This window comes from Kryptolebias marmoratus, linkage group LG15 (assembly GCF_001649575.2).
Source record: "Kryptolebias marmoratus isolate JLee-2015 linkage group LG15, ASM164957v2, whole genome shotgun sequence".
Classification (NCBI taxonomy): Eukaryota; Metazoa; Chordata; class Actinopteri; order Cyprinodontiformes; family Rivulidae; genus Kryptolebias; species Kryptolebias marmoratus.
Genome location: NC_051444.1, coordinates 20603124 through 20615536, shown reverse-complemented (window position 1 = coordinate 20615536; position 12413 = coordinate 20603124). Strand labels below are relative to the sequence as shown.

The window sequence follows — 12413 nt, the reverse complement described above, 5'->3', positions numbered from 1 at the left end:
GGGGCAACACTTGCATATCAAACTGAGGATTTGTGGTTTGGAAAGGCGAGGATGAGGAGGAGGCAAGCAGCAAAATAGACTCATGTTAAAGAGAAGCAGAGAAATGAGAGCACATCAGAACATGGACTCGCCATGATCTGAAACCGCTTTCTTCCTTCTAGCTGAAGGAGGGGATTCAGCGGGTCGAGGCGGTGATGACAGTCACACTCTGTGCTGTTCTGTGGGAAGGATTCACATTTTCCCCCGGTCCTGTAGCATCCCTGTGTTTGTGCAAATGCTATTAAGGACCTCTGTCTTCGCTAATTTACACACTCCTGCTCGGTCGTCACAGGGCTTTTGAAAATGTGTTGTTCGTTAACTCCATGGCCTAGTTGTAATGCATACCAATCGGATCAGCGGCGAACGGCAGCACCGGTTCTTCCCCATGTCCTGCCTACAAATTGGATGTTTAATTAAGGAGACGTTGGATCGCTTTATTTGAGAGAAAAGTGATTCCATTATGTTTGCTTAATAGGAGTGTACTAATGTGATATAGTTCCAGCGCTGGTAATTTCCATACATATTGGGATTAGTAGTTCACTCAGAGGCGTGCTGTCTGCCTGTGGTTGTCTTTAATGAAGACCACCATTTACTGTGTGTACACAGCACAACTGTACTAGTTTTTTTTAAAGAACAAGTGGCTAAAATCCATTTCAGATATCACAGGTTTTACTGCTCTACATTCACTGTGTTTGGATCTGAAAGCTCAATCAGATAAAAACTAATGGAAACGCTTAAGAATTATTCTTATTATTCATCCTAATTGTGGTTTTATAAAATGTTTGGAGGCTGTAGCTGACTTGGCTCAAAGGGCTATTCTGGCCATTTTAAGGTGGAATGTTGTACTCAGCTCTTTGACCTCAGTTTAGAGAAACGGGGCTAACGTCCGACAGAAATGATGAGCTAATGGCTAGTCTGAATGCAGCTCAAACCAAAGTGGATTGCTGCCATCTTTAAACATTTCATTGTGGCTGATGCAAATGTTATTTTATAAACTTTTACATCATTGTCTCTTTCTTCAAACATGGTTATTTATATGGAGTTATGTAGTTTACTGCAAATGCAAATACAGCAGCTGTAGCACTTCCAGATGTGATTTCACTTTTTTTTTTTTTCAGAATCTGTGTAATGCAAACTTGATGGCTGTGAAAAGATTTAAATAATGTTTCCATGAACCACTAAGAAATTTTGAAGATTGTAATGACTTAAGGATAACAAAATCCACTATAGCAGGGTGTCCATTTGGACAAAAAAGAAATCATTACTATGGTCTGAGTAGTGATGGACTTTCAGAGCAGATTGTAGTTAAATGGTAAATGGCCTTGCACTTGTAGAGCGCTTTATCTAGTCCAAGGACTCCAAAGCGCTTCACACTACAATCATTCATCCACACATCCACACACTGATGTGAATAGTTGTTTAAAAATGGCAGCAATCTTCTAAAAATGTTTTAGCAGTTCATGCTACAGGTGATATTTATACCTCATGTACTTATACATCCATCAATTTTGCATTAGACAATACTTTCTGGACGTGCTATAGCTTGCTGCTGCTGCCATTTTCAAATAACCAGAAATGTAACTAAGCATGTACTGTGGTATTTACAGTGGTGTAAAGGTAAATGGTGTACTCGCTAACCTATGAAACTTTGGAATTATTAGATGGCAGCGATCCACTCCATCTGAACTGTTTCTCCCAGCTGGGGCTGCACACAGACTAATCTACATTAGGTAAGGTACAAATTAATTTTTTGTATTTTTTTCCACAGAATACAACTTCAAACTGACCTGCACATCCCTTCCATTTAATTTTAAGATATTTTATCACATCTCAGTAATGTTCTTAGACATGTGCATTTAAATGGTTCTCACCACCTGATTCTGTGAAGAGAAAATATGACATGTCACCTTTTTACTTCCAGTGTAAATAATGTGTATTTAAGGAAAACTATGTATGTTATATTTGTACCACAGCATCTCATTGGTCAACATGTGGAAGAGGAGGGACTATGTGGAATAACAGAAATGATTAGGAATGTCCCAGTCTGGTCCTGTGTACTTATCAAAGCATTTCATGACTGGTTGGCCTCTTTTTGTTTGTTTTTATATTGTATTACCATGGACTGTGCCAAAGAGAGCGAGCAGCACCTCCAGTGTCTGCAAAATATGTTCTTCCCCTTTCACTGCCCAGTAGAAAGTGATGAGTCAGAACTGTTGAAATGCACTGGAAGAATACCTAAAAGACAAAAGTATCACATTCTGTAAAATTGGATTAAATTGATCACCTGGAGCAAACCAAGTCCCATCAAGCAGTGAATGAGGGATTTCTTTCACATGGCAGCTAACTCAGTATGACTGATTGGGAAAATGTAAAGGTACAAGCTGTGGAAGTACTCAGATCAGTTTCAGTTGCAGGTCTTGCGACTCCAAACAGGATCATCTTCAACATGAGAACGTGTCCTGTTTATGCCAACAAAAAGACGTTGCATTTTGGTGCCTTTGGTCTCTAGTTCTTCTCCTAAACTCAGAGTTTATGTGAACATGTTTACTCTGCGAGTTCTCATGCCAAGCACATCATCAGTACCTGACACTTTGCTCCACTATGTTTAAATTTAATATGAAACACTTTATGTTCAATAAAAGTACTTTCTCCCCCTCGGCAGTGCTGTTTTCCTTGTCCATGATTATGTGAGACCCCCTCCAGTCAGAAATCTGTTTCTCCACTTTTCCCTCCTGCTGCCTGTTTGAGCTTCCCAGTGAGCAGTCATGTGTTGACCATGCATTCTGTCACATACAGACGCACGGTCAGGACCCTGAACGCCACTTTGTAACCCCCAACATCTGATCGAAACGCTATGAGGCTGCAGCCAAATGCCCTCGCTTGCCTGTTCCCATGGTAACCTAGAAAAACGGGAGAAGCACTTAAAGTAAAGTTTAGGTTTGTATTTGAAGCCTTTACAAATGCTGAAAATGTCAAACCTAGATTTTGCGTGCAGGAAACCTGAGGTTCTCCAGCTGCCATCATGATTCAGCTCACACTTTGGTGCAAATAAATGGATTTATTGAGAAAAGAGATCAAAGCAAATACAAAACACTTATATAACTGTCAAAAGCTCATCACCATCATGTTGATAGAAAATATGTTCCGTTAGATTCTTTTTTTTTTTGTTCCTCTTATGCTGCACATTTCAAGCCTATGCTGCTTTTCTTGTCAAAAAGCAAATACGTGTATTTAATCTCTCTGTATTTACAAATGAGGTAAAAACATTAACTTTGTTCACAACAAGTCTGCACCCAGAACACAACATTTAGGAATCCGTTTTATGGTACAATGTTGGGAAGTAAACCTGCTGCGGGAGAAGTGAAGAATGAGGCGTCTTCATGTTTCACCTCTGTGGCTCAGGCTCGGCCTCGCTCAAAAGAGAAATAAAATCCAAGCATCCCCAAATCCCCATGGTCTAATGGAAAAATAAGAAGCCCTTTCAGGCATCATTTTGCAGGCTTCCTTGACTGTTTGCCAAGTCTTTTAAGTGTATGACGGAGGCATTGTTGCTTCAGCTGAAAATAGCATGTTTCTAGAAAGCTGTAATCTGGGATTCGACCCCATCTGCCAACTGTTATGAAAGTCCACTCAGTGCTTTGGTTTGTCCAGCATGACAGCGAGCCATCAGCTCCCATTAGGATTAGTGACCTGACGTGTTCACACGCTCCTAACCCCTGACCCCCTCACTGCTGACAGGCACAGCTCTGCTGAGATGAAGACGCGACTAAAAGAGAGAAAAGGGAAAGTGCAGCTGTTTGCTGTAAAACAAGCCGCTGCTTCCCCGTCACCACGGGGCCAGGAACTCTGTCTCCCTTCATGATTTGCTCTCTGATTCAACCCTCCACCACGTAATCATCGGTCTTATCAAAGGTGAGAGGGAGCTGCTCCTTCTTACACTTTGCTTCCTTTTTTTTTCCTGTTCCTTTTAGATAAATTGTTCTCACCAGGTCAAAAGCTGCAGGAAGGGGATTGTGAGGAGATACGAGGGGGGGTTGGGAGAACCATCAGCCCTTGTGATATGAAGAAGGTGGTGGGAACTGCCAGAGTGCTGACGATTCACAGTATGATTTTAACACAATTATAAGTTCAGTGAGTGTGTGAACTGCACATGGCACCGAGACGTAGAACGTGTATAATCCACATGGATCTCCTCCGATCGCCTGCTGCATTTATTTGTATTTGTTGAGTAGTCACCTTGGAAAGCTGCTTGACGTAGTTTGTATTCCGCCGAGCAATCGTCTGTTAAAACAGTCTCTCGCTGCTGCCACATTTGGTATGCCTGAGGAGGCGCGCACGCCAAACAGAGCAACAGAGCAAGCATTTCCTCCCTCCTGCAGTCCACACGTCCACTTGCACTTCTTTGTTACGAATCTGTTTGAATTTTTGTGCGGCCTCCGCAGCCCCCCTTGGGTGAGCAGGAACGATCGGCGGTGGAGCGCGAATGAGAATAGGAAATCAAATGAAGACGCGAGTGCAGTACTAAGTAGAGAAAGCTTGATGTCTTACAACCCACAGAGCTTTGGAACTTGAAAGTCAACCAATACGAAATTACTCAACCAGCAGAAGACAGAAAAAAAAAAAAATCTCACCCTGGCACCCAGCGATAGTCAAAGTTTTTTTGTTTTTCTTTCTCTCATACAAACATTGACAGAAGCTGTGTACAGCCAAGCAGCAAGAACACGATGTGTCCACTATAGTAAACTCTGTATTACATGGTCCCAGTCTGATCATGTGACAGCGCAGTGTGGAATACGTGTCCCTTATTTACAAAAGGTTCATTCAGCAGCAAGGTGATTAAAAAATACATCTTTTTTTTTCTTTTTACTGGTGCTCATTTGCCCAGGTTTAAAATAAAACGACTCATTTTCACATTTTAGTGAGTGTGAGTGGTTCTGGTGTTTCTGACGGTGAGGCTCAGCTTCATTGTTGTGAGGAACCCGAGTGGAGACTGACGGAGATAATGATGTAGATAACATTTGCTCCTGAACCAGTCTTCCTGGAGCTGCTTTGACACAGATCCTTCCATTTGTCTGTTCGACTGACAGGAGCGTGACTCTTTGTCAGTCAGTCTCTCGCCGTTTTCTCGCCTCGTTCATCACTAAGCGTCTGTTAATTAATTTTGCAGGCGTCCCGTTATCGGGCTCCCATCAGTCTGAGTGCTGAAGCTCAGAGGTCGCTGGCCTCGGCGCGCTCGTACAGCGCCCGCAGCTTCTCGAAGCGAGGCCCCCACTCTCCGAGCGTCTCCTCCCTCCTCGCCTCCCCTCCCCCATCCCCTGAGCTCCCTCCATCTAGTCCTGCTGAGCTGAAGGAGCTGAGGGAGCCGGCAGGTGAGCCACCTCCCTCGGTGGAGAACACCTGGAGGGAGTCAAAAGGCCCAGAATCTGGGTGCTGGTCAGCGTCGCGGATGATCTCACACAGGTAACGAGCCAGGTCCTGGCTGGAGAACGACAGGGACCGCCGCGCCAGCTGGGGGGGGCGCGCCTGGCCTTGGGCTGGAGGCCTGGTGGGGGGCACATCCCTGCGGAGACTGGTGGTGGTGGTGGCTGTGGAGGAAGTGGAGGCGGCAGAGGGGGGCAGGGTCGTCGAGCTGGATGTGCGACTGAGGGGGTCCAGAGGCTGAGCAGAGGGCAGGGCTGGGGGCGCCTGGTGCAGAAGGTGGTGGTGGTGGGAGGGAGGCGGGTGGTGCAGGGCTTTGGAGCGGCAGTACTGGACCGACTGGGCCGGGCTCGGCTGGAGGGACTTCTGCAGCTCTGCCATGTCGTAGGCGTTCTGGAAACACAAACAGGACGAGATGCAGTCAGAACAGAAATTGTATGAAGGAGATGAGAGCAAAGGAGAGACAAAAGAAAGAAAGAGAAAAAAAAAACAGGCCAGTGATCGACTGGGTGTTTGTGGGAGAGAGATGAAGCAGAAAAAAATGAAATGTGACAGCAAGAAGGCAGAAAAATGAAAGCAGAGCAGAAAAACAATCAGCTTCCCTCATTACATTTACTGTGAACGTTCCGCCTGTTTAAGTTTCCAATCCATCTCCATTTACTGTCTCTGAGAGGACGTGGCTTTAGTTTCTCTGTGTGAGCGATTGTGACCCTGAGGACAAAAATATGAGTGAGGTGATTCAAACAGGAGATGAGACTTCTTCCTGTCTATCCACTACAAGCTGGTGAACCAAGGTTAGCAGCTGCTGTTACTCTGACGTACTGTAAACTGGAACTCGCTTCAACACTAATGTGATTCCAGCAGAACTTTAACCACGGCTCAGAGATGGGGAGAAAGAAGTTCGTGGGAGGAAGAGGAGGATAAAATGATGCACATGTGTGGAGGAGGAGTGGGTGGCTTTTGTAAAGCTGATTAAGTGACAAGTGTCCTTTTTTATTATTTCCAGAGAGATGTCAAATGAGGCGACAAGAGAATTTAACAGAAGCTTGAACCCCGTACAAGCCCCCAGGACTGTTTGACTGCAGGTGACAGTGGATAAAGGACAGAAGCTTGTGGACATTTTTCAGCATTAACACAGATTGAGTAAGACATGAGCACAGGGAACAAGGTCTGAAAAATGAAGCTAGCTCAGAATTCCCATGAAACAGATAATAGTGTGCCGTACGATTCTGAATAATTCCAAACTTTCTGCACAAACTACAAAGGCTGCGAAGGCCAGTCTCTCTACGCCCACATTTCTGCATCAGTAAAGATACAATCCAAAGTGTGAGAACATGCCTAATTAAATGCAGAATTATTTTATGGGTCTGGATTGAAGGTGAGACATCTTTTTTTAATTAGTCTTCTGAAAACTTAGAAGCTCCAAAGTACCACAATGAATACAGACGAAGCTCCTTTTGTTCTGTCTTTGTTAGACCAAATAAATGGTATACAGGTAAATTATCTTATAACTTACCTGTATTTTGTTTGTTGCTAATGTACTGAACAATACATCACTCCAAGACTGGATTGCTGTGTCAGCTTCTTTCAAACTGTGTCACTTTCTCCATCAAAGTCAACTATTCTGATTCTGATCATCCAGGGGTCTCCAGCCTGTGGCTCTCTGGCCCTTCCCTTTACTGTAGCTCCAAAAATAACATCCACCTGAGTCATGTTTATGTCTTAAAAACATGGAATAGTCAATGGTTGTTTTAGCGGTTTTTAGCTCCACATTTTCTGCAATCTGTACATAGAATGTATACTGCTGTTTGTCACATTAGTAGACACGTAAGTTATTATGAATTCACCATGTCTACAGCTTCTTTTCATTAGCAAAATATGACTGAAGTCTCGACTGGAATGTGTTTCAAATGAGGTGATCAGTTTTGCTGTTAAGTTAATGTTTGTTGGCTTGTATGCTACTTTATTTATCTAACTTACTGACACACACTGCAGTCATTTTCCAAATCCATCAGAAAATGTAAAGTATTCACTGTACATACAGCTAGTTTCTGAAAAAGCAGTAATTAAAGTTTTGCACATCTATTGGACATGTCTCCATTTTAAGGCATCAAAATATGGTGTTGTTGTAAGATACTATGAGTTATTCTTATGGAAAAAAAATAAAGACTTGTGTCTAAAAAATGGTATTAAGTATAGTTTTTGGTGTCATAAATCACCATCAATTTTTTTTCTCATTTTTGTTGATTCTTTTTATGACTTTACGCTGCAACCTAGTGCTTTATTTATCTCTAACCGAGCCACTCAATTTACTAGTTTCTCACATATAAGGAAAAGGCTGAAACAGCTTGGCATAAATCAAAATGTGTCATTTTTCTCTCTGGAACTATTAAATTAGTTTTTCTTTCTTTTGCCTTAAAAATATATATATTTTTTAATGTAAAGGACACAGAGCCCTGTGACTGTCTAACTGTCCATTTTCTAACTTCCTGTCTCATTGTTCTTTCCTACAGCAGACCTGAGAACAGTGGTGTTCTCTTTATTAAAGCCTTGCTGAAGCATCAGGGGAGAAAAGTGGTTCATAAATTACAGACAGTACTAAAATATTCCCTCAGCTACAAAATGATTTATTTATACTCATAGGTAACTCACCAAAACAAATACCAGAACATCTGTAACAAATTTAAAGCTGAACACCTTAATGTTAGACGTTTTTATGAAGTAAATTTTGGACCCATTTATAGATGCCAAACTTCAGTGTGTCACTGCAAATCTTCCTTTGAGGCCAGCCTGCATGTCGCGGTAACACCGGCTGTGTGGACGCATGTCTCTGCTGCAGTTTGAACCACACAGAAGCTGTGCGCCATCTGAGTTTCTTTTTCACCACGTTTGGTAAGTGTCAAAGAGTAGTTTTTGGCCTGGACCCAGGACTGGTCAGTTCCTCTCGAGATGAGCAAAAACAATGATGATCATTTTGATGCCATCTGCAACAAAACACCCTTCCTTTGTGTGTTGCAGAAAAAGAAACAAAAAAATGTCTCTACCTGTTCAAACAAATTGATTTTAATCTTGACAATTTATGGCCATAGGTTTGTTGCAAAAATCTAATTAAACAGTCAATCAGGTTGGAATAATGACAAAATTAAATGTTCAGTATTGCTTTGATGGTGTTTCAATAGTCATTTCTTGTATCCTAAAGCTGAGGCGGGGAAGAAACGGGTCCACACTGAGACGCTTGAGAAGTCTTACACTCTTCAGACACTCTTATAAGGTCAGAAAAATGGTAATCGCAAATAGAAAACTTGTTGAGTTAGTGACAGGCTGCAACATGTCAGGTGATGTAGTTTCATGTGGCTGTCAGGGTGCTCAAAGAGTGATTAATTCACTACAGCAAACACATAGCAGGTCTGGGTTGAGTCACGTTGACTTCTGGCTCAAATTATAAAATGGTGGGAAACTCGAGGTCTCAAACTGGAAGCTTCTGTTTTACGTCCATCTTGACACCTTCTACTTACTACTTTAAGTGCGAGCGTGTGAGTGTGTGTAGCGATGAAGCAGCCACATATTTTTGCTTCGATCAAAGCTTTGATATTATGCAAGCTCTTAAGCAGCGCTGAGTGCATGTGGGTTACACTGGCTGGTGGAGAGGGGAGATAAGGATTTTGCGTGGGCCTAATTAAAACACTACCTCACACACTGCAGAATTTGAGTCCAAATTGAATTGACTTAATCCACTGCAAAGCTGCTTCCATGTAGCCAACGCCAAGCTGCTAAAAATTAAATGTAGCCACAGTCACTAAAATTAAAATCACGTACGTAGAAACATTTCCTCTCCATGGAAGCACGAGTGCAGCATTAAAGTGTTATTTAAAGGTGAGTTAAAGCAGGCCTTGCAGTGTGTTTGGAACTTCCTGTAACAGGGAGCGCACGTGCATCCGAGCGGCGTACCTGGTCCTCCTCCCCGCCTCCCTCCTCGTCGTAGTTGAGCACGTTCTCCCGGATGTCCTCCCAGCCGTCGTGGTGTGCAGACACATGGTACACGCCCTCCTTCAGCCCTTTGTAGGACCTCCAGCGAGTGTAGAGGAAAATGCCCAGCAGCAGCACTGCAGTAAAGACGGACAGCGGTGACGATTCAGCAGCACAGCCATTAGCATCACAAATTAAAAGATCAAAATCCTTCAGGCAATTAAGGTATGCCCCGAGAGAGAGGGGAGCACTTTGATGGAGCTGGCCTTGAGTATCATTTGGTGATAATGAGAGCTGAAATGAGTTACAGTTTTGAAATCAAATGATAAAGATGCTTAAGAACTCAGTTTGATTAACTATTTTATTGCTCAGGAAGTTGATGTATTTTTTTAATTTATTTATTGATATTTTTCATATAAAACCAAACTTAAAAATCACTATTATAGTGGTACATTTGGCATAAGGGAGTTATGTAACCCCAGAGACCAGTTCCACAACAACAAACTGACTGTGAGCACATGTCAGCAGCTTTATAAATCCACCACCGACAAAACAAAATTAGAACTCATTTGCAAAAAGCATTTGACGCCAATTAAGTCCAAACTTCACTCTGCTTTCTCTGTTTAGATCTTCCCCATACTATGAGAAAAGCAATGTTATCATCTTTGAGCTGTTAAATGCTTCACAGTGTTAAACTGCCGCAGCACACTTTGGTTTTTCAAAAAGCTTTCACGAAGCAGCTACCTGCTGCAGGCAGAACAAAGCTGATGTTAGAGGTCAGAATGATCCAAACACTCACAGGGTCATAAAAGCAAAGCAACAAGCTGAAAAATGTTGGAGGACTTTTGAATTGTGCTCAGCCACAACTAAAAGCTGGCACATGGATAGAAAGAGCTGGAGCACTTTTATTTAATTCAGTGGATTTACTCCATCCACCCATCGATCCATCAAAAGTTCAAAACCATTTTCACCATAGCAACGAACTGAGCGGGGCCCACCGGATGTTCTTTGTCCCAGCTGATCCTGAGGCCTCTCGAGAAATGTAATCTGTCGAAAGTCCTGGATCAAACAACACTGGACCTCCCCCTAGTTACTCATGGCTGAAAAACACCACAGGCATCCAACCCAGATGTTTTTTTTCCTACTGTGGTAATTAACTCTATTAATGAATGAATTGCCCATTGAGACTAATAAAGTTGTCTGACTCTGACTCTAATCTATTCTATGATTCACATTAATAATGTAGCTTGTGCAAAGCACTCTCATCCATCTCAGGAACTTTCCTTCATACACACTTTTTTTTCCCCCCCTATTATTTAATATTTCATGGATTTCACTGAAACTTTTCCCCACTTTAAAGTTGAGCAGCTTCTCACATCAGAAACTCTTGTTACATCAGGGCTTGACATAACTGGCTCACTGACCAGTAGCAGTTTTTTAATTAAAGTCTAACACACACGCACATGCACACACACAGGAACTCATTTTAGTACAGAACAGAACTACTCCCATCCCTCTTTCTGTACATCTGCTAATATCTCTGTAGTAAAGGCTAATAATACTCATATGACTGACAGGCTTTGTAGGTGTAGAGATTTAGATTACAGGCGCTGCAGGGAGCTTTAACAGAGTTCGACAGTAAATGGTATTAGAGGAGTGCTACCAATGCACTTGGCAAGGGAAGGTAATTGGTGACCTGACAGCTGTGCTCAAGACTAATTTAAACACACATACACACACACATATATATATATATATGGGAGAGAGAAAATGTGTAATGTATAAATGTGATTTCCTCCAGTTACATGAGTAAACATTGAGGTAAGAAGCCGACTCTGGACAGCTCACACACAAACGCACAGTTCAGCCAATCTGCATGTTTTCCCCCCACTCCGCCGTAACTGTGACCTTTTCAAATGTCTGACAATTCCTGTGTGTTTTGTCTCATACCTATCACCCCTAGCCTTAGTATTTACTTCACAACTCACTAGCCTTTCTATTTTATTAACCTGCTTTCCACCCACACAGGCTCCCACTGTTTCTCTCTCCACAATCCAGCTGCTCTTTCCCCACTGAACTGAAACCGAGGCGACTTGTAGAGCCTGACTGCCATGTTTTTTTTAAAAGAAAATATTTAATCATTCACACGCAAATGTCATTAACTGACTGAATTATATTCTGAGTCACACTACACTCTATCTTCAAATCTGTTTTTGCAAAGGCTCCATAGCAGAGAAGCATTTAATCACATTTGAGAAAAGCACCAATCCCATACCAGCAGCATTATAAATACCCAGGCTCTTCAAATCCCATTAATGTGAGACCTTAAACAACTCAAACCCTGCTTTTTTATTATTTTTTTCAAATATTTCCTGCTCCTACCCTGTCTTCTCTGTCTAACTCTACTTTTATTTTTTAAATATTTTTATTCTTTCTCCCACATCACAAATAAAGCCCAGGAGCCGGTCCATCATGTAAGCACACTGACTGAAGGTACTCAAACTCCACACTGAATTGATAACTTCCCATTAAACAGGCCTCCCTCTGACAACTCTGTAGGAATAAACTCACTCAGCTAGAAAGCAGCTGCACGGCATGAGACGAAAGATCAATACTCATTTACTGTCAACTTGTCGCCCTCACCACAACTTCAGCGTCTGGCAGATTTATAGGACTAAATTGTTTCAAGAGGTTCACTGTTGATTTTTAAAGTGCCAATATGGCTTTTAATGGCTAGTGAACCGGAAAAGGAAGAAGATAAAGACACAGTGAGGCAGAGCATTGTTTTGGCAGGAGACACATGGCAAACTGCTGACCGGGTCGCCTTGATGCTGGAGAGGCAGTGAACCTGCAAAAACAAGGTCCTGGGTTCAGTCCACTGACTCAGATACAGAGACCCTCATTGACAGAACTTCCTTTAAGACAGAGGGAAATGAAGAAATGGAAACAGGGTTATGAAGCAGCCATTTCAGCAGCATCAATGTTTCTCT

General features: G+C 42.4%; 2 protein-coding genes across 8 annotated transcripts in view; one reads left to right on the top strand and one right to left on the bottom strand.

Annotated features, from left to right (window-relative positions):
* dpy19l3 (dpy-19 like C-mannosyltransferase 3) overlaps positions 1-3492 on the top strand; it is a 51614-nt gene extending 48122 nt beyond the window's left edge. For 5 of the 6 annotated variants that reach the window (XM_017419614.3, XM_017419613.3, XM_017419616.3 and 2 more), the window contains one exon: positions 1701-3492. The gene's annotated coding sequence lies outside the window, so the exon portion shown is untranslated. The remainder of the gene's footprint in view (positions 1-1700) is intronic. The other variant, XR_005234137.1, reaches the window with a different exon arrangement.
* A 463-nt stretch (positions 3493-3955) lies between these two features.
* The window catches only part of si:ch211-186j3.6 (neural-cadherin), a 262973-nt gene continuing 254515 nt past the window's right edge, over positions 3956-12413 (bottom strand). For both annotated transcript variants that reach the window (XM_017419612.3, XM_025006687.2), the window contains exons 36-37: positions 9406-9560; positions 3956-5850 (exon numbers count right to left, since the gene is read on the bottom strand). In XM_017419612.3, coding sequence (XP_017275101.1) covers positions 5248-5850; positions 9406-9560 — 758 coding nt within the window. In that variant the 3' untranslated portion in view covers positions 3956-5247. The remainder of the gene's footprint in view (positions 5851-9405; positions 9561-12413) is intronic.